The sequence below is a fragment of the Peromyscus eremicus genome, chromosome 13 (genome assembly GCF_949786415.1).
Source record: "Peromyscus eremicus chromosome 13, PerEre_H2_v1, whole genome shotgun sequence".
In the NCBI taxonomy this organism is placed as follows: Eukaryota; Metazoa; Chordata; class Mammalia; order Rodentia; family Cricetidae; genus Peromyscus; species Peromyscus eremicus.
In genome coordinates this window covers 40,502,860-40,524,403 of record NC_081429.1, presented here as the reverse complement: position 1 = coordinate 40,524,403, position 21,544 = coordinate 40,502,860, and the positions used below count along the sequence as shown (strand labels likewise).

The window sequence follows — 21,544 nt, the reverse complement described above, 5'->3', positions numbered from 1 at the left end:
GAGTTACTTACAGGAATATGGGTGAGGGGTTACATACAGGCGCAGAAATGACCCAAGGACAGCTACATCACCAAAACCTACCCCAGCATGGGTGACCGCTCACAACAGCTGGGAACCTGGAGCACACTGCACAGCCGGCAGGCAGCTCAACAGTTTAGAGAGTTTACTTTCCAAGTGAGTGTTGCCATTGATCCACGTCTCTTCCAAAAAGTTCTGCTAGTTTCTGCTTCTCCCAAGCAACCAATCCGTTCTCAAGGTCTTCTTTGCAGCTCTTCTCTTCTGAGTCTTTGCTGCTCAGCCTCCTTCTCTGAAAGGGATTCTTAGATGTTATTTCTTACTCTGGCAGGGAGGAGCCTAGCGAATCTAGTCAGTTTCAGGGACTTCCTGGAGCTGTTTTGAGTTGTTTGCCTAATTGCTTAAGGAGCATCCTGCAGGATGGAACATTTCAATCTCAGAGAAAGCTTTTTCTTCTAAATTTTCTTTTCTTTTTTTTATTCTTCTCTCATACAATACACGTGGACTGCAGCCTCCCTTCCTCCACTTCTTCAAGTTGCCCGCATCTCCCCTCTCCCCCAGATCCACCCCTCCTCTGTTTCCCTTAAGAAAAGAGCAGGCCTCCCAGGGATAGCCACCAAATGTGGCCTAACAAGTTACAGTAAGACTAGGCACAAACCCTTATATCAAGACTGGTCAAAGCAATCCAGTGGGAGGAGAAGGGTCCCAAGAACAGGCAAAAGAGCCAGAGACATCCCCTGTCCCACTGCTAGAGTCCCAGAAACACCTCAAGCTAAACAACCACAGCATGTATGCAGAGGACCTAGCACAGAGCCCTGCAGTCTCTATGAGCTCCTATGAGCCCTGCTTAATTTATTCTGTGGAACATGTCCTCAACACCTCTTGCTCCTACAATCTTTCTGCCCCTTTCATCCATATGGTTCCCTGAGCTCCATGTGGGTCTCTGCATCTGCTCCTATCAGCTGATGGAAAAAAGCCTCTCAGAGGAAGTTTTCACACAACAATTAATAGAGCATATTCCATGATGTCAGTATGCATAATGGGCAACCACCTTGACCTATGTTTAGAATGGACCAAGCCTATCTCCCTGCATAGATTCCATTGAGCAGCACTAAAATAGTATCAACACTCTTCTGGTTTGTATAAAAATGGCCCCTGTCATAGGCACCTGTGTTTGAACACTTGGTCCCTAGCCGAAGGTGCTGTTTGGAAGGTTCTGGAACTGTAGAGTTAGAGCCTTTTGGGGGAGAAATGGGCCACGCGAGGTGGGCCATTGAAGTTTCTACAGCTTAACCCTGCTGCTTTCTGATTACTAGCTATGGATGCAGTGTGATCAGCTGCTTCACACTCCTGTTGTTGTGATGACCAGTTCTAAAGGTCAGAATTCAGTAATGAAGGAGCAGGCAGAACCAAGGCCTTCGTTCAGAGGAGAACTGTTTCCATGTGTTTCCTGGTGTATGGAGGATCCTTGCCTTGCTTGACTTGTGATCCCTTGTTCTCTTCCCCCAGGTCCTTGCTGCCTTCTTCATTACTTAGGCTGGTTTTCCCATCTTCCACTTTTATACATCCTCTCCAGAGTGATCCATGAGAAGGTCCCTTGACTTAATCTTGTGTTCAAACATTATCATGTGACGTTATCTGCAGATTCCAGGCAATAAGATGTAAACTTGTTTAAAAAAAAAAAAAGTGATGTTACAGAAAACAGTTAAGAATTTGGCCAAACCATATGGTCACATCACAAAGGATTGAGATCTGGGTAGAGTTAACAGGATACATTTCTTTGGTCTCCTTTTTTGATTCCCAGAATGTAACAACCTTAATCATTCTCGTAGCAATCTCTCTAGTTGTCTCCACTAAGGCTCAGACCAAAAACAAAACAAAACAAAAACAAGAAAACAAACAAACTAACCCCACTAAATTGGTTCAAGGACTTCACGCCCTTCAGGGTCACTCTGCAACTGTTCTGCTGCAAAGAAACAAACCCAAGTATGCAAATGTTTAAAAAGTGCCTAACTCAGTGTTTAGAACCAAGTTGGCTTGAAAACCTGCATGTAAAATGCAAGGGCTGCAAATTCTCTTTATTGTTCAAATGCTCCAGAAAGTACTGTCCCTGGGGCTGTGTGGTGCCATTTGGAATGAAAATGAGCATCTTATGGAAACTTGGGTGTATCTAAAGGTCAGTGGACTTTCTACTAGATATCTCCGTTGCTCACAACAGATTTGGCTGTAGGAGTGGGAAATTTCACTTGGGGGAAATAAATGCAAGTATTTTTAATAACATGGTTCTGTTTCAACCTTGGCTCTTCCTTGAAGTTCAAAAGCACAGTTTTCTAATGTACTTAATCAATATTTATTGCCAGAAGCAGAATATTTTTAAATGTCTAAAACTGAACTCATCATTCTCAGGCCCCAGTTGTCACAGCTGTCCCCTTTTCTCTTCTCTGACTCAGTTTCCTTTCCTCTCTCTCTCATTAAATGGTTTTTTCCCTGTCACCCAATTCAGAAGCTGGGGCTGAACTGTAGACTTCTTCTACATGCTCGTTCTCTGCACCCCATGTCATTGAATGCTAAACTGACACTAGGGGCTGCGTCCCTGTCATCACCTAAAGTCTTGCCTCAGTTCTCAGCCTTTACTGTCTCGGAGTATTTTGTTCACTGTGTGAAGAAGTGTTGCTATAATTGGTGTAATAAAAAGCTGAATGGTCAAGAGCTAGGCAGGGGGTATAGGTGGGACTTTCAGGAACAGAGAGGACTCTGGAAAGAGAAAGGCAGAGACACAGAGCAAGCAGGATGTGCAGGAGGAGAAGTAACATGCACGAGCCATGTGGCAGAATGTAGATGAATATAAACAGGTTCATTTAAGTTATAAGAACTAGTTAGAAACAAGCCTGAGCTATAGGCCAAGCTTTCATAATTAATAAGAAGTCTCCATGTCTTTATTTGGGAGCTGGAGGCACCCCACCACCACCAAAAAAATCCCACTACACTTCACCTGCATGATGACAGTTGTTTGCATCTCATATTTTCCTCTTGGATCATATATACTGTGTTCGGTCCTCCCCACGCCAGACAGAGGAAAACATCAGTGTCACGCCACTTCCCTGATTCAAACCCCTCAGCTGTTCGCCCCTGCCACCTACTCCTGCTGCCCACTGCTCCGCAGTGCCTACAGGTTAAACTTCAAAAACTTGGTATGAAAAACCTTTTATAATCTTCCCACAGCCTTCCCCTTCCCTCTGGCATTATCTTTTGAGGGAGGAGGGTGGGGGGCTTCCTACCCCATTTCTGAAACCTCTATGCTAGCTGAAAACCTCCTGGAAACAAAAATTAGCAAGAAAAATGCCTGTTGTTCTGAGTTTACAAGAGAAGGGATTAAAGTGTGTTGTTAATAAAGATCGTTAACTAAAGTCACAAGGGAGGAGCAAAGTGCTTTGAAGCTGGAAGGTTAAGGAAGGAACCATGGTAGGAGATCAGGGTAGTAGTGTTCAGAATATGCTTCTTCTATAAATTCTACAAACAGTTATAAAGAAAATATAAAGGACACATTCACGACGAGAAGGAACATCATTTGGATCTTTTAAAGGCTTCAGTGCTATTTTACAAGTCTTCTCACTTTAAGGACTTTGCCACTGTAGAGGATTTAGTAATGCAGAGGGAAGTTGCTGGGTAGCTTTAGGGCCAGGGGCAATATCAGCCTAGGCTAGATGCCTGGGGTAGGGAGGAAAGCAGTGAATGCTTTAGTGATGTGATCTGTGAAACATATAAAGGTCTGTTGCAGAGAGACATCAGCTCTTTCTTGATGGCTCCCAGGGCTGCTGGCAATGCAGTGTTTCTTATTTCTGTTGATGACTGTGATTGACCCCATTCTCTTTTGGTTCTCATTGATCTTCATTGACTATCTTCTCCAACTTAGATCCAACAGTTCATTAACCCACCTTTTGTTCTTGCCTACTCCCAGTGGCCTAGCAAAACACCCAACCTACATCAATGTAAGTGCATGGCTCCTCAGCTGGATACAGAAGCATACATTCCGTACCAAACCATGTTGACGCCAGGCTTTCTCTCCCAGTGACGTTTTCAAGGCCTCAAGAACTGGCAAACCCTTCCCCTTCAAGAAATCACTCATTCTTTCGCAGCCAAATGAGAGAGCATCATTTCACAGCTCTTCCTTACCATAAAAAACCCATGTGTCCTCACCCTAATCTTTATATCTTAGAACATCACATCAGAAAAGAAAAACAGATGTTTACATTATGATTCATAATGGTAGCAAAATTACAGTTATGAAGTAGCAATGAAATAACTTTATCACCACAACATAAGGAACTGTATTAAAGGGTCACAGCAATAGGAAGGTTGAGAACCACTAGAAGAATTCTCCCTCCTGTTGAAAGAGGTCCTGGTTTGGTAAGTCTGAAGGGCCTGATATGACTACTCCAGCAAGCTCCCTGGTGATGCTGTTATGGCTGCAGCTGGTCCTGTCATCTTAGTTCTTTACTGCAATTACCAAGTACTGGAAGCCATCCCCTGCATAAAACCCAGAAATTATAAAATACTGTCATCTTTCTTTCCTTTCTGGCCTTTTCTTCTCTGCATGAAGGCATATAAGTAAATAAGCATCACTAATTTAAAAAACAAAATAAGCCTTCGCTCTTGTTAATTCATTCTACATCTTAACTTCTACTTAAATTGAGTCTTTATAAATGTCTCTCTCTCTCTCTCTCTCTCTCTCTCTCTCTCTCTCTCTCTCTCTCACACACACACACACACACACACACACACACGCCTCTACATAACTTTTAAAACCCTGTAGGAACAGCTTTCTCCCCACAATGACATGAAAATTGCCTGTGGCAACAGACTGCTTCCTATTCACTTTCCAAGATTTCACTCAATCTTCTCTGGATCTTCCAGGAAGCCTTCCTCTTCCTCGATCTCTCCCCCTCCTTCTGTTTTGATTGAGATTGTTCCCTGTCATAACCCCCCCCCTCCTATTTCTAACTGTACTTGGTTCTCTGTTTGCTAGAATATACGCCTACGAAGGTCTGGAAACATGTCTAGTGTTTTTGTTCTCTGTCATATAAGAAGCTTTCAGTAATATATTTGGGGAGAAAAGAAATAAATAAATGTCATTGATAGTTCACACCTGTTCACTGGCAATGTCTGGGGAGGTGGCAGATTTGGGGATATCCTTTGAAACAGGAGCAGCAGTTTTTCCATCCCAAATTAACTACCCTCATCCCAAATTCAAGCTAAAAACCATTTGCCTAAGCAGGAATAAATCAGAAGATTTGTAGACTCCCAGAATGCCAGTCAGCACCCACTCCACAATTGTGTTTTGTTTGTTTGCTTGCTTATTACAGCATGGGACTGTTTCCCCATTTTACAGCACTCAGTGGGTCCTTTAATGATGTTGCACCAAATAAACCCCAGTCATTGTCCCACCTGGGAGCAAATGTTGCTTACAATCCAATCCATTTGTGTTTATGACAAATAGCCAGGGTCTAAATGCATGATCTGAATGACCATATGAAATGCATTTTCTGAGACAAAAATCACACCTCTGAGTGTCTCGGCACATTGGCAATGCAGAGAGTTCCTTTTAAAGTTCAATTTTCGAGGCTGTTTATTCTGCAGCAATTCTAGCTCAGACCAAACTGATTGTTTTCCTGGCCTAAATTGTATTGCAGACATCGAGAAAAAGAACATAAAAGGTTGCCAAATTCCCAGCTTTAAACAATATTGCCTTAACTGGGAGGATTCCCCTAATATTGCTTCTTATAATTTTTTCTCCCCTTAAGAACTTTGCCATTTCTCAGGCATTCCAGAACATGGAGTGTCCACAGGAACTGCTTCAAGCTAAAGCCCTCAAAGAAAATACATTTTTTTAATGTAAATTCCGTACATTTTGGTACCATTGCCAAAGAAGATGAGGACCTGGGGTCACAGAACCGAGATACTATTATTCATTTGTGTAGCTGGAAGTTTTCCTGTGTCCCACCCTTTCCGCAGCCGCTCAGACCCAAGTGAACACACAGAGGCTTATATTAATTGTAACTGCTTGGCCATTAGTTCAGGGTTAGTATTGGCTAGCTCTTACATTTAAACTCAGCCCATTTCTGTTAATCTGTATGTCACCACATTTTCCATGGCTTTACCTGTGTGCCATTACATGCTGCTCCCTGGACGACAGGCTGGCATCTCCTGACTCAGCTTTCCTCTTCCCAGAATACTCCTTGTCTTATTCCACCTATACTTCCTGCCTGGCTACTGGCCAATCAGCATTTTATTAAACCAGTGTACAAAAGCATTTTTTCATAGCACATTTGTACCAATAGTTTGACTTTTGTCAGCAAGACTAGCATACTATAATCCAAGGCCAGGAATCCAATACCAGAAGACTTCTAATAAATACAAATCAATCTGGTGATTTCCCAGAAACCAATGTCTTCACATCTCTTGGCCTTCAGTTTAACCCTTTAGTCTAAAATTTCATCTCTTCTCTTGTTCATATCATCCATTCCTTTGCTGGTGCCATTCTCAGTTCCTGCCAAGCTCCAAACCCGGATAATAGCAAACACTCATAGACTGGCACTGTGAGCCCATTATTCTCAGCCCCTTATATGCATATTAACTCTTCTGATGGCTGTGCGGGAGGTAATCTTGTTCTTAGTTCATAGATGAGAAAGCAGTGCGGAAGGGAAGAACAGACAGACTAGAGAGGTGCTTTCCCCGAGGTCGCAAGGCTATTAAATGCTGTCTGCCTGGAGCTCTCTTTGACAATATTGTTGAGCTCTGGAGAGAAAGATCACAGTAGCAATCAAATTGCTACCACATAAATTGTAGCCATTTTCTTCACTTGGGCCATCAGGCCCACTCAACAATTCTATTATGCCTCCCCAGTCAGCTGCCTCAGCCCTTTTCTGTCCCCTTCCTCTCCCTCCACTCTCTGCAGGTTCATGTCCCACCTACTTCCCAAAGAAACTAGACATTATCGGACCGAAACCCTTTCAGCCTCCTATTGCTATGGCCTATGAGTCTGCTTCCCATCTAAGAACATAGAATGCAATGTTCCCTGCCTTTTTCACAGACGCTGTTCTGTCAATGCACCCCACCATGCCTGTTTCACAAACACTATCTCCTCCCCCAGGATTCTTTTCAGCCAGTACTTCGCCCTCTTTCACTGTGCTGTCTGTCCTTCTGTCAGCCCACTCTCTGGCTTCCTTTATTGCTACAACCTTACCCTACCCCGTTCCTCAACCTGCTCCTACATTCCAACATGGTTTTTGCTTTTGCCGCCCCAGAAATTGCTCTTGCCAAGGTCATAAGGAGCTTGGCTTGGTCCTAATTTCGGGAGCCATCTCAGCGGCATTCGATGTTTCCACAGATGTGCTTACGTTGGTCAATTATGTGATACCTTCTATGTCATCCCCCAGGCTCAGCTACTGCTCACATGAGAGAATCATGCTGATAGTTTCCCGAACTTGGTGCATATTTATCCACTTCTCCGTGTTCCCCACGGCTGCCACCCTGAACTAGTCTTGCCATTACTTCTGACTCATGCAGGAACATTTTTCATCTCTTTCCTCAACACAGTAAGGACTTCTGATTCAGCTGTTACCTATATTGAAGCCAATGTGACAATTAACAAATTTTAAATGGTAACTCTAGTCATATAATGGTTTCAGTTGTCTTTCAGATACAATCCACAAGCCCCAAAATAGTTTTTAAAAACATTAAGAACTAGGTCAAGTCTCTTAACTTTTATTTCATACCCTCTCACTGTCTCTACTATGTAGAATCAAGAATGTTCCCCAAGCTCCACCTCTTCGATAACTGCACTTAGGAAAGGTTACGAGGACAATGTTCCTTGACTGGACCCTCTCACCTTCCTGAATTCTTCTCATCACAAAGCACTTCCTCAGAGCTTTTTCTCCTTAGTCTCTTCTCATAAACTAGATCAAAATCTCTTAGTATATGCAGTCTTTATTTCCTTTTTTAATAAACTTTACCCCATAATTATTTAGCTTTCACTTGTAGTTAACCATATCCACAAATGGATAAAATCCATTTGTCTCATTGAAATTGTTTTAAAGTGTTCAAACAGTGGTGCATGGTTAATACATGCTTGTAGAATTTTAAGTTATTGGTTCATTGTCATTCTCCAACTAAGTTAACTAGTTGTATTGTTCACTTGTGGACTCTGTTTATACTAACTGTGTCATCACTTCTGCTTCAGGGTTAGGAACTATCTACAGACATTGTTAGTTATTCATCACAGAAAACACCACTTTGTGTCTTGCTGTACCAATGGCATGTCTAATAATACATTACTAGCCTAGCTGAAAAAAGACCATCATCTGTTGTCATATGTTCCGATAGTGAAATAAATTACATATCATCTCCAATTTCTGTTGTTTTTGTAAGGCATTCCATGTCTTTGACTATAACTAAACTCTTCTGTTTCATCTTGATGATGGGATGGTGTGTGTGTGTGTCTGTGTGTGTGTCTGTGTGTGTCTGTGTGTGTGTGTATGCTTTGTTGACAAGCATAATCATTCTGCCCATCAACTATGAGGGCATGGCTTCCATCCTAACATGTTTGTCCATGCATATTATTAAAGAAGGGAAAATAGGAGCGCAATTCTCTCACTGATCAAGTAAGAAGTTTGCAAAGACTATGTGAGGAATAAGTCTGTTTAAAGAAAACAAATTGTGTATGAAAATGGAGAAAAGCTGAGTAACCTTCTTTTCTAACCTGTTTCAAATCCAAAGGTAAGTGTATACCATTTTGTTTCCAGTGAACACTGCCTTTAAAAAAAAATGAGGCCATTAAAGCATCTAAAATAGCTCCAAATGCCATGTCTCATACACGTCTCCTTGATTCCCAAGCTGTCGTGTGGGTAAAAACCACACTTATTGGAGGAACACAGTAATGACAGCTCAGAGGCTGAGGCTGAAACTTCAAAGTAATTGAACCATTTAACCACTATTTACTTGCCCAGAATTTCTCCTCAGAAATGACCCTTTGCTAAAAGCCTATGTTCTTGTCCCATGCTGAATTCATTGCCTTTCGGATACGCTCCATGTGCAGCGTGGCTTGCTCCCAAACTGACACTAACTACGTTATCTTCTTGGCTTCTGGTAGCATGGCTTTTGTCCAAGCTCTGCGTGATCTTCAGGCAGGCGTTCTCACATTTGAGCTTGCACTGGAATCACTTAGAATGTCACAGATTATGGGGACTCCACTCGTACATTTTCTAGTTCAGAAGGCATCCGATGGGGCCGAGGAGTTTAATTTCCAGGGTACCTCCAGGGATGATGATGAGATTGATCAAAGGCCGAGCTTTCATTTGAAAATTCCTCTGACCCAAAGATAGGCTATTTACCACAAATCATAGCATTTCCTACCCCAACTTGTATAAAATGTAGTTTCCTCTTGGGGAACATGGGGTTCTTGGGGAACCTGTCATCTCGTTTTCCATTATTTCTCTAAGACAGTATTGTCTGATAGAAATATCATGTGAGCTACCGGGGCAATATTTACTTACTTACTTATTAATTTGTTTGTTTGGGTTTCTTGTTGTTTTAGGGGGGTAAGAAATGATGTCATGTAACCAAGGATGCCGTCAAAATTGCTATGTAGTTGAGAATGACCTTGAGCGCCCTTTCTCTTGGAATGCTGGGGTTTCAGTTTAGGCAGTACTAGAGTTTGAACCCAGAGTTTCCTACATGCTAGGCAAGCGCATACCAACTGAGCTCAGTTCCAGCCCCACAAGTATACATTTAATTTTTTTAACAGCCATATTAAAAAAGTAAAAGATTAAGTCAATTTTAACAATACATATTTATGTAAACATAAACAATGTATTAATAATATATTTTATCTCACTCTCCATTGACATATAATCAGTATGAAAAAAATAACAATGAGCTATTTCACTTTCTCTTAGTTTTATGTTCAGTTATACACTGTCTTTGAAATTGGATACATGCTTTTTTAGACTTCAAGTGGATTGCTCCCTGGAGTACCCATGTTTCCAGTGCTGCCTGGCCACACATGCCCAGTGTTCTCTGCAATGGACAGCTATAGTCCTAGAAGTTTGGGATCAAAGCAACTGGAACAGAGACAACTCCCCTTGTCCTGCCCCTTGCTATGTCTGCCCTCACTAGACTTCTTCAGTTTCAAGATCTGCCAGCTGCACTATTAAGTTGATGACAAGTTTTAAGGAGAAAGAACCGTATCATTAGGCATGCACATTGATTTTAAAATGCCTGCCAGTATCAGAATTTATTCTTTCTTCTTATGCACAGAACCAAATATAAATATGCCACGATGCCTTCCTTGCTACAGAGTTTACACTTCTCCAGCTGTATACGCAGGTCCTTCCTGCTCATCAGCAGCTCCTCCCCCTAGTAATGCAATCCACATAAACAGTACAGTATTTGTGCCTCCTTCTTCTCCCCATCCTCCTGGAATCTTCTAGAAATGTACACATAGACATCCGTTTGTCTACATGTGTTTAATTAAACTAGGATCGATTGTACCCATTCTCTGCATAACTGCATTCTTATTCAATAATGACTCATGGAATCCTTGTAAGTCAGCTGCAAGTTGTGATTCTTTCTTCTCAGTGGCTGCAGAAGAACTCATAGTGTTGGATAGCGTAATGTGCTCAATATGTCTGTCATTGGTCACATTTGATCCTTTTTTAAGCAGTAATAAAGAATTGCAAAACTTCCCACTGCATAGCAATTTATACGTAGCATCTATCTGTGCCTATTCCCCCTTTTGCTTAGCTTGCAATCTCATTTTTAACCTTTAACCTGAACCTTTTCCTACCACACCTTACTCACTTTCCTCCCAACAAGAGCACGGACTGGTAGCCGTCTCAGTAATTCATTTGAAGCCATTTCCTAAAAAAAACCCTGACTCAGTCAGCAAAGGGCACACACCAGGGTCTACCCCCTTAGCTCTCTCTGGAGAGCCACTCTTCCGGTATTTTATTCACTTGTCTGCTTGGCTGACAAACAGTAAACAAGTCTGCGAGAGAGTCACAAAGATGTTATTGCTGTGCACCCACTGAGTCTGCAAACAAATACCAATCCACATTAGCAGAAGTGTCCTTCTTTATTCTTTGGAATAACGAAAAAACAATTGGACAATGAATAAAAGGACCTGACCTTGAGAACCTAACCAGAGTTACTCAGATTGCAGCTCCAGTGGTAACAGCAAGCAGAATGATAAAGAGCACTAAACTATTCAACTTCACCATGTAACAAGTGTAGTCTTGGTGCTTTACAGATGGAAATTCGTTTGTCTCTTCAACACCTCTGTGAAGTGCGTTCTCTTGTCTTATGATGATTCCCCTTCATATCTAAGGATGCTCAGTTCACACAGCCAGTCGATGCCCAAATAGGATTGAGATGGGAGTTGTCGGGCTCCAGGGTCTTAATTCTCTGCTTCACCTGTCTCTGAGTTTTGGCGTCCTCAGATGTAAATTAGCTAGGACCGTAAGAACCCTGCCTAGGAGAGCTGGGAGAAACATGGTCGTGATTTGAAAGTCATTCATGGTTCTAATGAAGTGGGACACACTCATGTTTCAGTGTGGAAAATTTGACTAAGCAGATGGCCAGGCTGGCAAGTTAGAACTAGCTAATGCTGAACCTGAATGTCACCCCATGCCCAGAGCTGGCTGATTAGAGCAAGAATGGCCAGTTTTCTCTTCTATATCTTGACCATATTCTTCCTCTCTAGGCTTTGCCCCTTGCGTTTTACTTAATTGGAACACCAAGCTATAAATCTTATGTACTAAGGGGCCAGAAAACTCTCTGGAGTTCTTGGACTGAAATCCGCGTGGGAGTTTGGCAATATTGAATTTTCAAATAAAATGATTAACAGTCACCTTCAGGGCAGCCTCTGAGAAAATAATCCTTCTTGAATCTCACCACCTTAATCTAAGGAAGCTTTTTGTTTTCAAGTTTAATCAAAAGAATTTGGAAGTAACATGGGGATTAGTGAATGAAAGCAAGTGGAGGGAACCATCCCTCTGTCTATTCCAGGGTTCCTGTCGGCAACTGTAATGCCATCCCTGTCCTCTGTCTATGCCTAAAAATGCCCCCAGGACATGTCACCAGGAAGGGCTAAAGGCATTTCATTCCATTTTAACTGTGCTCGTCTCTAATTGCTGGTTTTATTAGCAACAATTTTTTCCAAGATTCTAATAATTGAAAACAGGCCCACCTGATCAGAAAACCTATTTGCTTTTCTGGAGCACACTAAGTTCCTTTGGATTTGGTGAAGCAGAGAATTAAAATCAGAAGAAAGCACATAATCCAATCCAATTCAATTGCAAACTGAAGCCTACAAGCCTACTATTCACTGAAACAATGATTTAGATGATCTGAGAAATAAATATGGGATGTTTATGGCTTTACACAATAAGACTTGGCCTCATTTATGCGGCAGGAAGATCATTTACAACTAATTTCTAAAAGATACTGAGTGCCGATATTGAACTTTCAAATCAAGGCTAGAAATTGTAACAATCGAAAGAGGACAATTAACAGTATAAAGTTGTTTCCAGAGAGAGAATTTTCAAGGAAGCCATAGTACTTTATAATCATAAAGTGCAGACGACGATGACCTGACCAGTCTGGCTTTCTAAAGAATATCTTTGTTGATAAGCTATAAAAATAGGGCATCACCTTCTGGGACATGTCCATGCCACCCCAGCTGTCTTCTATGCTCATCAGTGACACCATGCTGCTTTTTCTGCCATCTGTGCTTCCTGGGACCAAATCTCACCCTTGGGAAGATGTTCTAGAAACTCTTTAAGGGGCCATTTCCCGGCCTCGAATATGAATTTTATAGGTAGAACTCATCTTCCCAATTGTCTATTCTCAATTCACCCATTGTTTTCTTTGCCTTCCCACTCACCCCAGTGTCTTAAATACTTAAGTTGTTTACCTCTACTGCAGCCTTATCATCCCAAGTGTTGACAAACCTTGGGAGAAATGAACAGTGGCTTTTACTTTCAGGAAGATTGCTTTCTGAGACAGAGCAGGCAGAAATTGCTCTGGACTCCACATCTCAGTTTCTCATTAGCTGTGAGACTTTGGGAAAGTCACTTGATATTTCTGTGGTTCTGTGTCTCACCTGAAAAGTAAGGAGAAGCAGTTCACTGGAAGAGAAAATAAGATAACGCATGAAGAGCTCTTAGGAAGTATTTAAAAGTCAAGGAGCAGTGTCACCTGCCTATAATTGCAGTACTTGGGAAGCTGAGGCACGAAGATCTGGGGTTTGAGGTCAACCTGGACTGTGCAAGGGTGACCTTGTCTGAAAAAAAATAAAATAAAAGAGAAAAGATGATTGGAGCAATGTTCACTGAATTGAGAAGTATCCTATGGTTCTGGATTTTAGCGGAGTTTTGTACAAGAGAAAGCTGTAGCATTTTAGCTGGCATTTTTAATGTCTGGGAACAAAGAAAGGAAGCTTAGGATCTTGGCTTACCTTTAGGGTGAAGAAATGCCCTCTGAAATTCACCCTCATTGACACCCTATGCTTGTCTTAGTATCAGAACTGAATTGTCTCCTCCCTGTGAGTAGGGAAATCACTTACATGGGGAGAAACATTTCCATCTCCCAGAAAAGCTACAAAAGCCAGAGATTCATATTCCAGCCCTTCTTGTAGTTGGGACGAGCACTTGATGGGGTCCTGCAGCTAGATATATCTGCCACAGATTTCAGATGAAAAGCTGAGTAGCTCATCCTGGGAGGGCTGGTAGAATAGGAGGTTGTATGGCTGATTCTAGCAACAGAATCCAGAGGCCCATGCTGGTGAACTTGATGGGCTCACTTGCTCTTTCTCTGTCCAAGGTGGGTCTTGACTGCTCCCTGTCTGTGGCTTTTTATCTTTGCTCCAATTGTCTTACCTCCAGCTTTGTTCTTGGGCTACTGCGGATATTGTCCGGCTATCATTTCCTCCAGTAAGTGCATTTTCCTCTTAAATTATCCAAAGCTGGTTTTGTTGATACCAAATTGGCTCCTCCTGTGCCCTCCACAACACAGTATCTAGTTACCTTGCATACAGTTCTATGGGATCCCAAGACAACGGCCCTTCTGAAGTTTACTTCAGCTCTCCAGCTCTTTCCTTGTTCCCCCTCTAGATGAAATCGCACCATCTCGGGGGGGGGGGTGTTTCCTTTGTGATTTTATTTTCTATGAGGGATAATCTAATCTGATCAATTCACTCAAGCCCATGTACTAACTGCTGAAAGTAATGTAAACATTAAGCCAGCATTTTTGGCTGGCATTTTTAATATCTTAGAACAAAGGAGGAAAGAATTTCTCCTTGGTCTTCACACACTGCCAAAGCCTGTAAGGTGACTAGACTTCTCAACAGCAGAAGCCCCACATCTGCCAAGATACGTCCTCTCTAGTTCATCGCAAGTCTCTGTAGACGAGTCACATTGTGACAGCAGTGAAATTTACAGCATTAGTGTCTTTATCTCAAGGTCTCTCTCACACACACACACACACACACACACACACACACACACACACAAGGGGAAGGAGAGGAGAGGTATACAATCTTTAGCATGGCAAACAGCCCAGAATCTTGAGCCCTAACCTTGTAACATACTAGTATATTTTTAACAGCTGGCTGAGAAATGGAGATTGGAGAATATAGAAATTAAACCCTGATTTTTAGCATTTTCTGACCTGATTTGCATTGTGTAAACACCTCTACCGTGTCCAGTTTCAAGCTACCAAAATCATGTTAGTAAGATCATAGCATTCTTGGATATTTCATGATTTCTTCTTGTACTCCAGTGTCTGGTTGCTTTGCCAGCAGTTCCTGACTAACTTCTTGTGTGCTTCACTGGAACCCATTGGGCATTTCTGCTCTCCAAATGGACCCCACTCTATCCCCACTTTATTCGGTTCAGCACAAATGGTCCTCCACTAGACCAAGTCAGGGTCTCTGTTGCAACTCACAGCTGGCTGTGCTTTCCTTCAGAGCACTTAGGTTATATACTTGCCGCTTACTATCGCTGTGTGCTGTTGGACATCGCAAGCTATGTGTGATCAGACTAGCTCTCAACTCCTCATAAACCCAGTGCTCCTAGTCAGTCTTTTGTAAGGGGAATTTGGGGGATTATCAGAAAACTTTAGCGTCTGAGTAAATCCTCCTGATCCATGTAACCACAAATATGACAGGAATCCTTCTGTGTTCTGCTGCTTTTCTTAAAACCTTGCAGTATCAAAGCTGGAAGAAATCATTCCAAATGCTTTTTCTCTGATCACAAGATATTCTACACATGTGTCTTGTGGTACCTTGGGGAAGTTGGGATGGGATGATGGGAGGAAGTGTTGCCCAAAGATAGAGTTCCTGGCTTGCCTCAGTCATACCTCCAGAGAGCTACAACTTTCACACTTGTTCTCTCTCTTCCTTATAAGATTTCTCTTGAATGGTTTTTGACTGTGAAAGAAATTTAAGCTAGTTTTTGTTTTATAGATATGCAAAATAAGCGCTCAAAGAAGTGTAGAATAGTAGGAGAGATCATTCGCATATGTCCTAGGGAGAATGTCTCCTCATTTCAACATTCTCAGTTCCCCTTCTTTCCTCCCAGCTCCAAGTCTCAGCAAAGAATCCACTTTCCAATTATATCACATTTTCAAAGTGTTGAGCTCTTTCCGAAACTATACCGCATGGATCTCCCATTTGTACTTGAGTAACAAAGTGTTTGTCTAAGATCACATGCATAATAAATCACATAGCCACACTTTGAACCAGGACTCTCCTTGTCCCAAACTATTTTCATGTCCTTTCTTTCCACTGTGCACAAAGCACCAGAGGAAGCTTCACTGCCACCTTGAGGAAAGCCCTGTGGTCCACACATCTTCTCCACGAAAGACTTCCTTTAGTTTTTAAACAAATTATGCTTTTTAAGAAACTATATAAATACACAACATAAAACCAGTACATAAATAAGGATCTGAAGAAAAACCATCTTGCTTCTTTCTGTCCACATCACATTTCCTACCTCAATATGCATCTGCAATGCTTTAACCTCCTAGACATCTACATTTTCATCAGAAGCTCAGAATCGAGGACAAAAAAAAAATGGCAGTGCACTTCTAGAATACTACTTCATTTCCTGAGCAACTAGAACCTCTTGTATGCCATGCAGATTTTTTATTCATATCTCAGTGATAACACATTCTGGGCATGTAACCTCTGGCTAGTCATTTTCAATGTCGTGAGAGGAAAAGCATGTGCCTTCTATAGGTTATTGAAAAGGCAGTATGAGACAGATTCTGGCATAAAGTAAGTGTTCAACAAATGATCACCACATGTTTCCACCTATAAGTGAATATTTCTATACTATAGTTCTAGCCCTGCTAATCAAATAAAGGCTTATCTATAGGTTCGGTAACAAGTTTGCTTCCAACAAACACAAAACTAGCCAGTTCATCCTATTTCGTTGAACTAAATAAACTACACACTGAGTTCTTAATGTCTGCTAGACACAGCATCATCCCTAGGCTGTAAAAAATATCAGATACTCAGTTCTTGCCTTCAAGGGGCTGAAAGTATAACCCATACCTAAGGTAAGAACTTAGACATTTTAAATACCTCTAAGAGAGAAAATCTCAGCACACATTCAAGTATCAGTTCTTTGAGATGAGAGAGAGAGAGAGAGAGAGAGAGAGAGAGAGAGAGAGAGAGAGAGAGAGAGGAGAAAGAGAGTTATCTTCTCTGTCTCTTAATCTAGATTGTAGAATGAGTGTCCAGTTGGTCATCTTTCCTCTCTTAAGCCACCCCTCTCTGAGAGTTATTGGGCTGCTCCTCTATCTTCTCTTTCTGCATTAAATGATTCCAATCCTTCAACGTTCCCCCGGCGGTCCTATCTGCCAGCCTTCGGTTTAATCATTTTCACTGCTCCCCTCTGGAGTTTCTCCAAGTCCTCTACATTCCAGTGTGTTGCTTTGTCATTGAATCCAGCCTTCTGAGCAATTTATCCCTTCATATAGACAAAAAGAAAAATGAAAGCAACCTCCAAATACGAGGATGGTATGTAGAAGCAAGGACGATTGCCCAAGTAAGGGACTCATGGAGAACATTCACAAGCTCAAAGAGAATTAGCACCAGCATTAAGGGGAGGGCTAAAACCAGAACAGTTTTTAAATAGTGTCAGCCATTCTACTCACAATTATCTAAATTGCTTTTAAGTATATGACTTTCAACAGCAAACTTGAGATTTGGTGCAGTTACATCTGAGATTATCAGAACAAGACCAATAAAACCTCTGAAGTACAAAAGTTAAGGAGATCAAACAAGAGTGCAGGATTCTTAAAATGCCTCTGGCCATCAGGTAGACAGCTGAGTGCTTACTATGTCATTCAAGGCTTTGGCCAGTCTTGGCACATGCAAAAGATCTTTCATTTGTGTTCAACCCATCAACATAATTAATATTTCTTGGGCTGAAAGTGCAGCAAATTCTAAGTGACTCTTAAGCAATGATAGATAGAGGTTAATCAAATGCATGCCGATCACAGCATGCTACCAACACAGGCAGCAAGAAGAAAATACAAAAACAGAGCTCTAGTAAAAATATCCCTTCCAGACATACACAACCACTTGCGGGGAGTCTCTTTTCATACCTTCAACCTGCCTTCTTGTTATTATGCCAGTGAGTTTTTCCAGCATTCTGAGAGACAGCAGCACATCTGCAAGAGCATGCGCATGCACACACACACACACACACACACACACACACACACACACACACACAAAGAGTGAGGGAGATAGAGAGAGAGAATATTATGTTTCTTCCATCACATTGCCAAATCCTCTAAAGAAGCTGTGAAAATTCCTACTAGTTAATAGTCTGCCTGTTGATTGCATATCTTTGTTTTTCAAATCATGATTTTAAAATGAAATGTTTTCTTTCCCCTTCTGGAAACCTAAAAATACACTTTTAGAGTGAAAGTCTTGGTTGTGTGTGTCTGTGAGGGGCAGGGATCAAGCATTAATCTTTGGGGCTTTCTCCAGACAGACAGTGTTGGCCAAGTCTAGTGCCATTTCTGAAGCTACTAGGGTCCCAACAAGACCTTGTCTGGCCTAAAACTGGTTGGGCTGGCAGGTGTCTGTCCTAAGATAGCTCTGAGTAATAGGCATGAGGGAACAAGTTACACTATGGGACACTCTTCCTGCCAAGTTCTCCAAAGACCCCTCAGATCTAGGTTCAGAAGAAACTTATGGTTTGATGTTGAATTGCCCCATAGAATTGTAGTTACACACGTAGTAAGGTCTATCAATTAATTCCTTAAACCCTCATATACACGTGTTTAATACTGTGATTGTGAAATAATCAGCACTTGAATATGGCCAAGAACTTATCATAGAATCAGAACAAAAAGCCTTGTGGATGCAGGCAGAAAATCATGAGACACTTAATTATCACCAGAGTTGAGTTGATCCATCACCCTTGCTCTTGACAGTCCCCCATGTTCAGCCATGGAGTCTAGATGCTTGTAGCAGATTGAAGGAAGGACATACGAACACAAATACTGTTGGATTATACATGGTGAGAGGCTCTAGAACAAAGGGTATTAAAGTCATGGCATGCTAGTTGCTCCTTAACAAATATGCATCATAACTCAGTAGTTATAATTTTTGCAAAAAGAAGCCTCCACTAATGAACTGGCACTACAAATAGCCTCTGATCTCATTTGTTTGGCAGTTGAGAAAGTCTTATAAATTCTGAACAACTGTTGAGAAACTGAAAGCAGGCCATTGATAGTGACATGTTACCAGATTGCCATGTAGTTAGTGATTATGGCAAGTAGCCAAAACCTATGGCTTAACAAATCATTACTGGACACAACCCAGCATTCCCTTTTTTACCCAAATGTGTTCTTCACAGACTTAGCACAAAATAACTCCTAAAAGCCAATAATTTGTACCGTTCCTCTGAAATCCACCTTGCCTTGGGAAGCCATTTTTTAAAACACAGTTTTAACTTGGAAATATAACTATGTGTAATATTAACATCCCTATATGAGAAGGGCTAAAAGAAAAAATGTGAGAGCAGTTCATTACACACACACACACACACACACACACACACACACACACACACACACAGCCATCTAGAGTAAACAGGAGTAGAGTGTATCTGACAGATATAAAACATATCTGCTAGATTCTTTTTGGAATCTGAAAAAATAAAATAAAATTCCTGCTGACTTTCAAAAGCCTAACATTTGGGTCACTCCTTTAAAAAAAAAAAAAGGAAAAAAATAGCCAACAGATTAAAGGAACTCCATTTATAAAAATCAAATGAACCTCTAACAAAGCTTGTTTGGGGACATGAATAAATCATCCATCCATGAATTATTCATTGTTATCAAGAAACAAGCTGGGGATTCCAGGAACCAGGCAGGATCTGGGGAGTGAGCAAGTTCATCGTCTCACACCCTCCACTAGAAGGCCATGGGTAGTGTCATGTGAGGCCAACTGTGCCAATCCTCCATTCATGGGACACTTTGACACCTTTACACCCAAAGGACAAAGCAAATAAAGTTTAATCCATAATGGACTCAGTAAACAGACAATAAGCAGGGTCTCCCCCGCACCCCACCTGTCTCTGTCTCTGTCTCTCCAGTCTCTCACACTCTCGCTCTATCTGTCTCTCTCACTTTGATACACATAGGAAATATGAGATGTGTGCTAAAGATCATGGAGTTGAAAGCTTGAATCTGAAGAGGTTGACCAGAAAACTCCTTGATGACAAGCTCTTGGCCCAGTCTGACCTTTTCATTCACGGTTTGGGGTGGGCTTGATCTTGGGAAAGAACAGGAGAGGGTAGAGAGGAGGCTTCCAGATTTAATGCACTAACCAATGCATGTGTGTGTGTTCCAGGTCCCAACTGCTTCGCAGGAACTACGATAATTCCAGCTGGCATTGAAGTGAAAGTGGACGACTGTAACATCTGTCACTGTCACAACGGGGACTGGTGGAAACCCGCTCAGTGTTCAAAGCGCGAATGCCAAGGCAAGCAGACTGTGTAGGGCAAATTCCCGAACGGTGACAAGTTCTAGGAAGGGATGCTATGGCTTCTACACTGCACATGTCTAACACTCAACCACATGAGCAAACAAACTCCTGCCAGCTACAACAGGGTCACCAGCAAAACCTTCTGGGGTTGACAAAAGTGATTATTTTACGAAGAGGAAATTTCTCTCTCTTTCTCTTGCTATATAAAATATACATAGCAAATGGCTATCTAAACCACTTTTGTAATTACCAATGCTTGATGGTGACTTGATGACCAAGACTTCTGGGACAAGAAAGAAAGCAAACAACCTTGGACAGGCTCCCTCCCAGGTGATGCCTCTGACCTGCCAATCCATGTCCCTTGATTTACTCCATTTTTACTCTGTTGGCGCGTACTACACTTTTCTCTTCTGTATTTTCTACCTTTGGAATCTAAAGGGGTCAGGTTTGACTGCACAGTAAAGTTTTGTGTTGCATCAGAAGTGTTTGAGAAAGAAACTTTAGAGGGAAACATCCTTCCAGAGGGGGAAGATGGAAGAGGGTCCAAGCCGCTGCTCTCTTGGGGCAGTTATTATGTCTGTAGGCTAAGAAACAGAGTGGTAAACTAGGTCCTCTGTACACCAACGTGAAGAACAACTAGTTTGTCCATTATGTTGGGGCTCACTATTGATTCTTACAAACCACACATTTCATCCACAAAACTTTGAAACTGCCAATCAGAAACAAGTAGATGAAGAACGCCATGAGTTGACTGAAGAACCCAAAGAGACAGGTATTTAAAACTGTAGCATTGAATCACCAGACATCTTCATGATGCCAGCTTTGAGTTTGGTTGATAATTATTAAACACACCACAAAGCCCACCTTGTCACCAGGCAATAGAAATACCAGAACCAGGGTGAGTAGCCCCACTGTGAGTCAATCTTTCTAAACACTTCTAACTCTCAAGTTCCAATTTGGCTGGAAGCCAGTCCTATACACAGCAGTTTTTATGGTTTGGGACTGTGTTTACCATGTTCCAGTAACAACCACTCAGCCCTAAATCTAAAATCCAGATTCAGGACACTTTCCACCTTAAGTGCTGATGTAAAATAAAGATTAGGGTAGAGTGACTCTTGCACAATATAATTTCATTAGTTCAACATTTTTAATGTATATATTAGATACTGAACTATTAAAATGAACCTTTGAAGAGTCTTAAGGTTGCCCTGGTAATGCTGCTAGTATAATAACAGAAAAAAATTAATAAAAGAAATACACAGGGTATCTGATGCCATCGGCAGTCAACTGCAAAATTCACAGTTCTGAGACCACATGACCCAGTTACTTATCCACTATCCGTCCTAAAACCCCTGGTGCAGATCTGATAGGGAAACTTCAAAATTTTCTTCATCTCCAGTTGTCTTTCTTTTTCCTGTTTTCTGCTCTCAAACACAGTCTGGGTTTCGTGTAGCTTCCATG

The 21,544-nt window shown here is 41.7% G+C and overlaps 1 protein-coding gene across 1 annotated transcript in view; it reads left to right on the top strand.

Moving 5' to 3' along the window:
* Positions 1–20,097, top strand: part of Vwc2l (von Willebrand factor C domain containing 2 like) — a 149,896-nt gene extending 129,799 nt beyond the window's left edge. Inside the window, exon 3 of the mRNA XM_059278683.1 lies at positions 19,949–20,097. Within this exon, the coding sequence (XP_059134666.1) occupies positions 19,949–20,097 (149 nt within the window). The remainder of the gene's footprint in view (positions 1–19,948) is intronic.
* Positions 20,098–21,544: the final 1,447 nt, after the last annotated feature.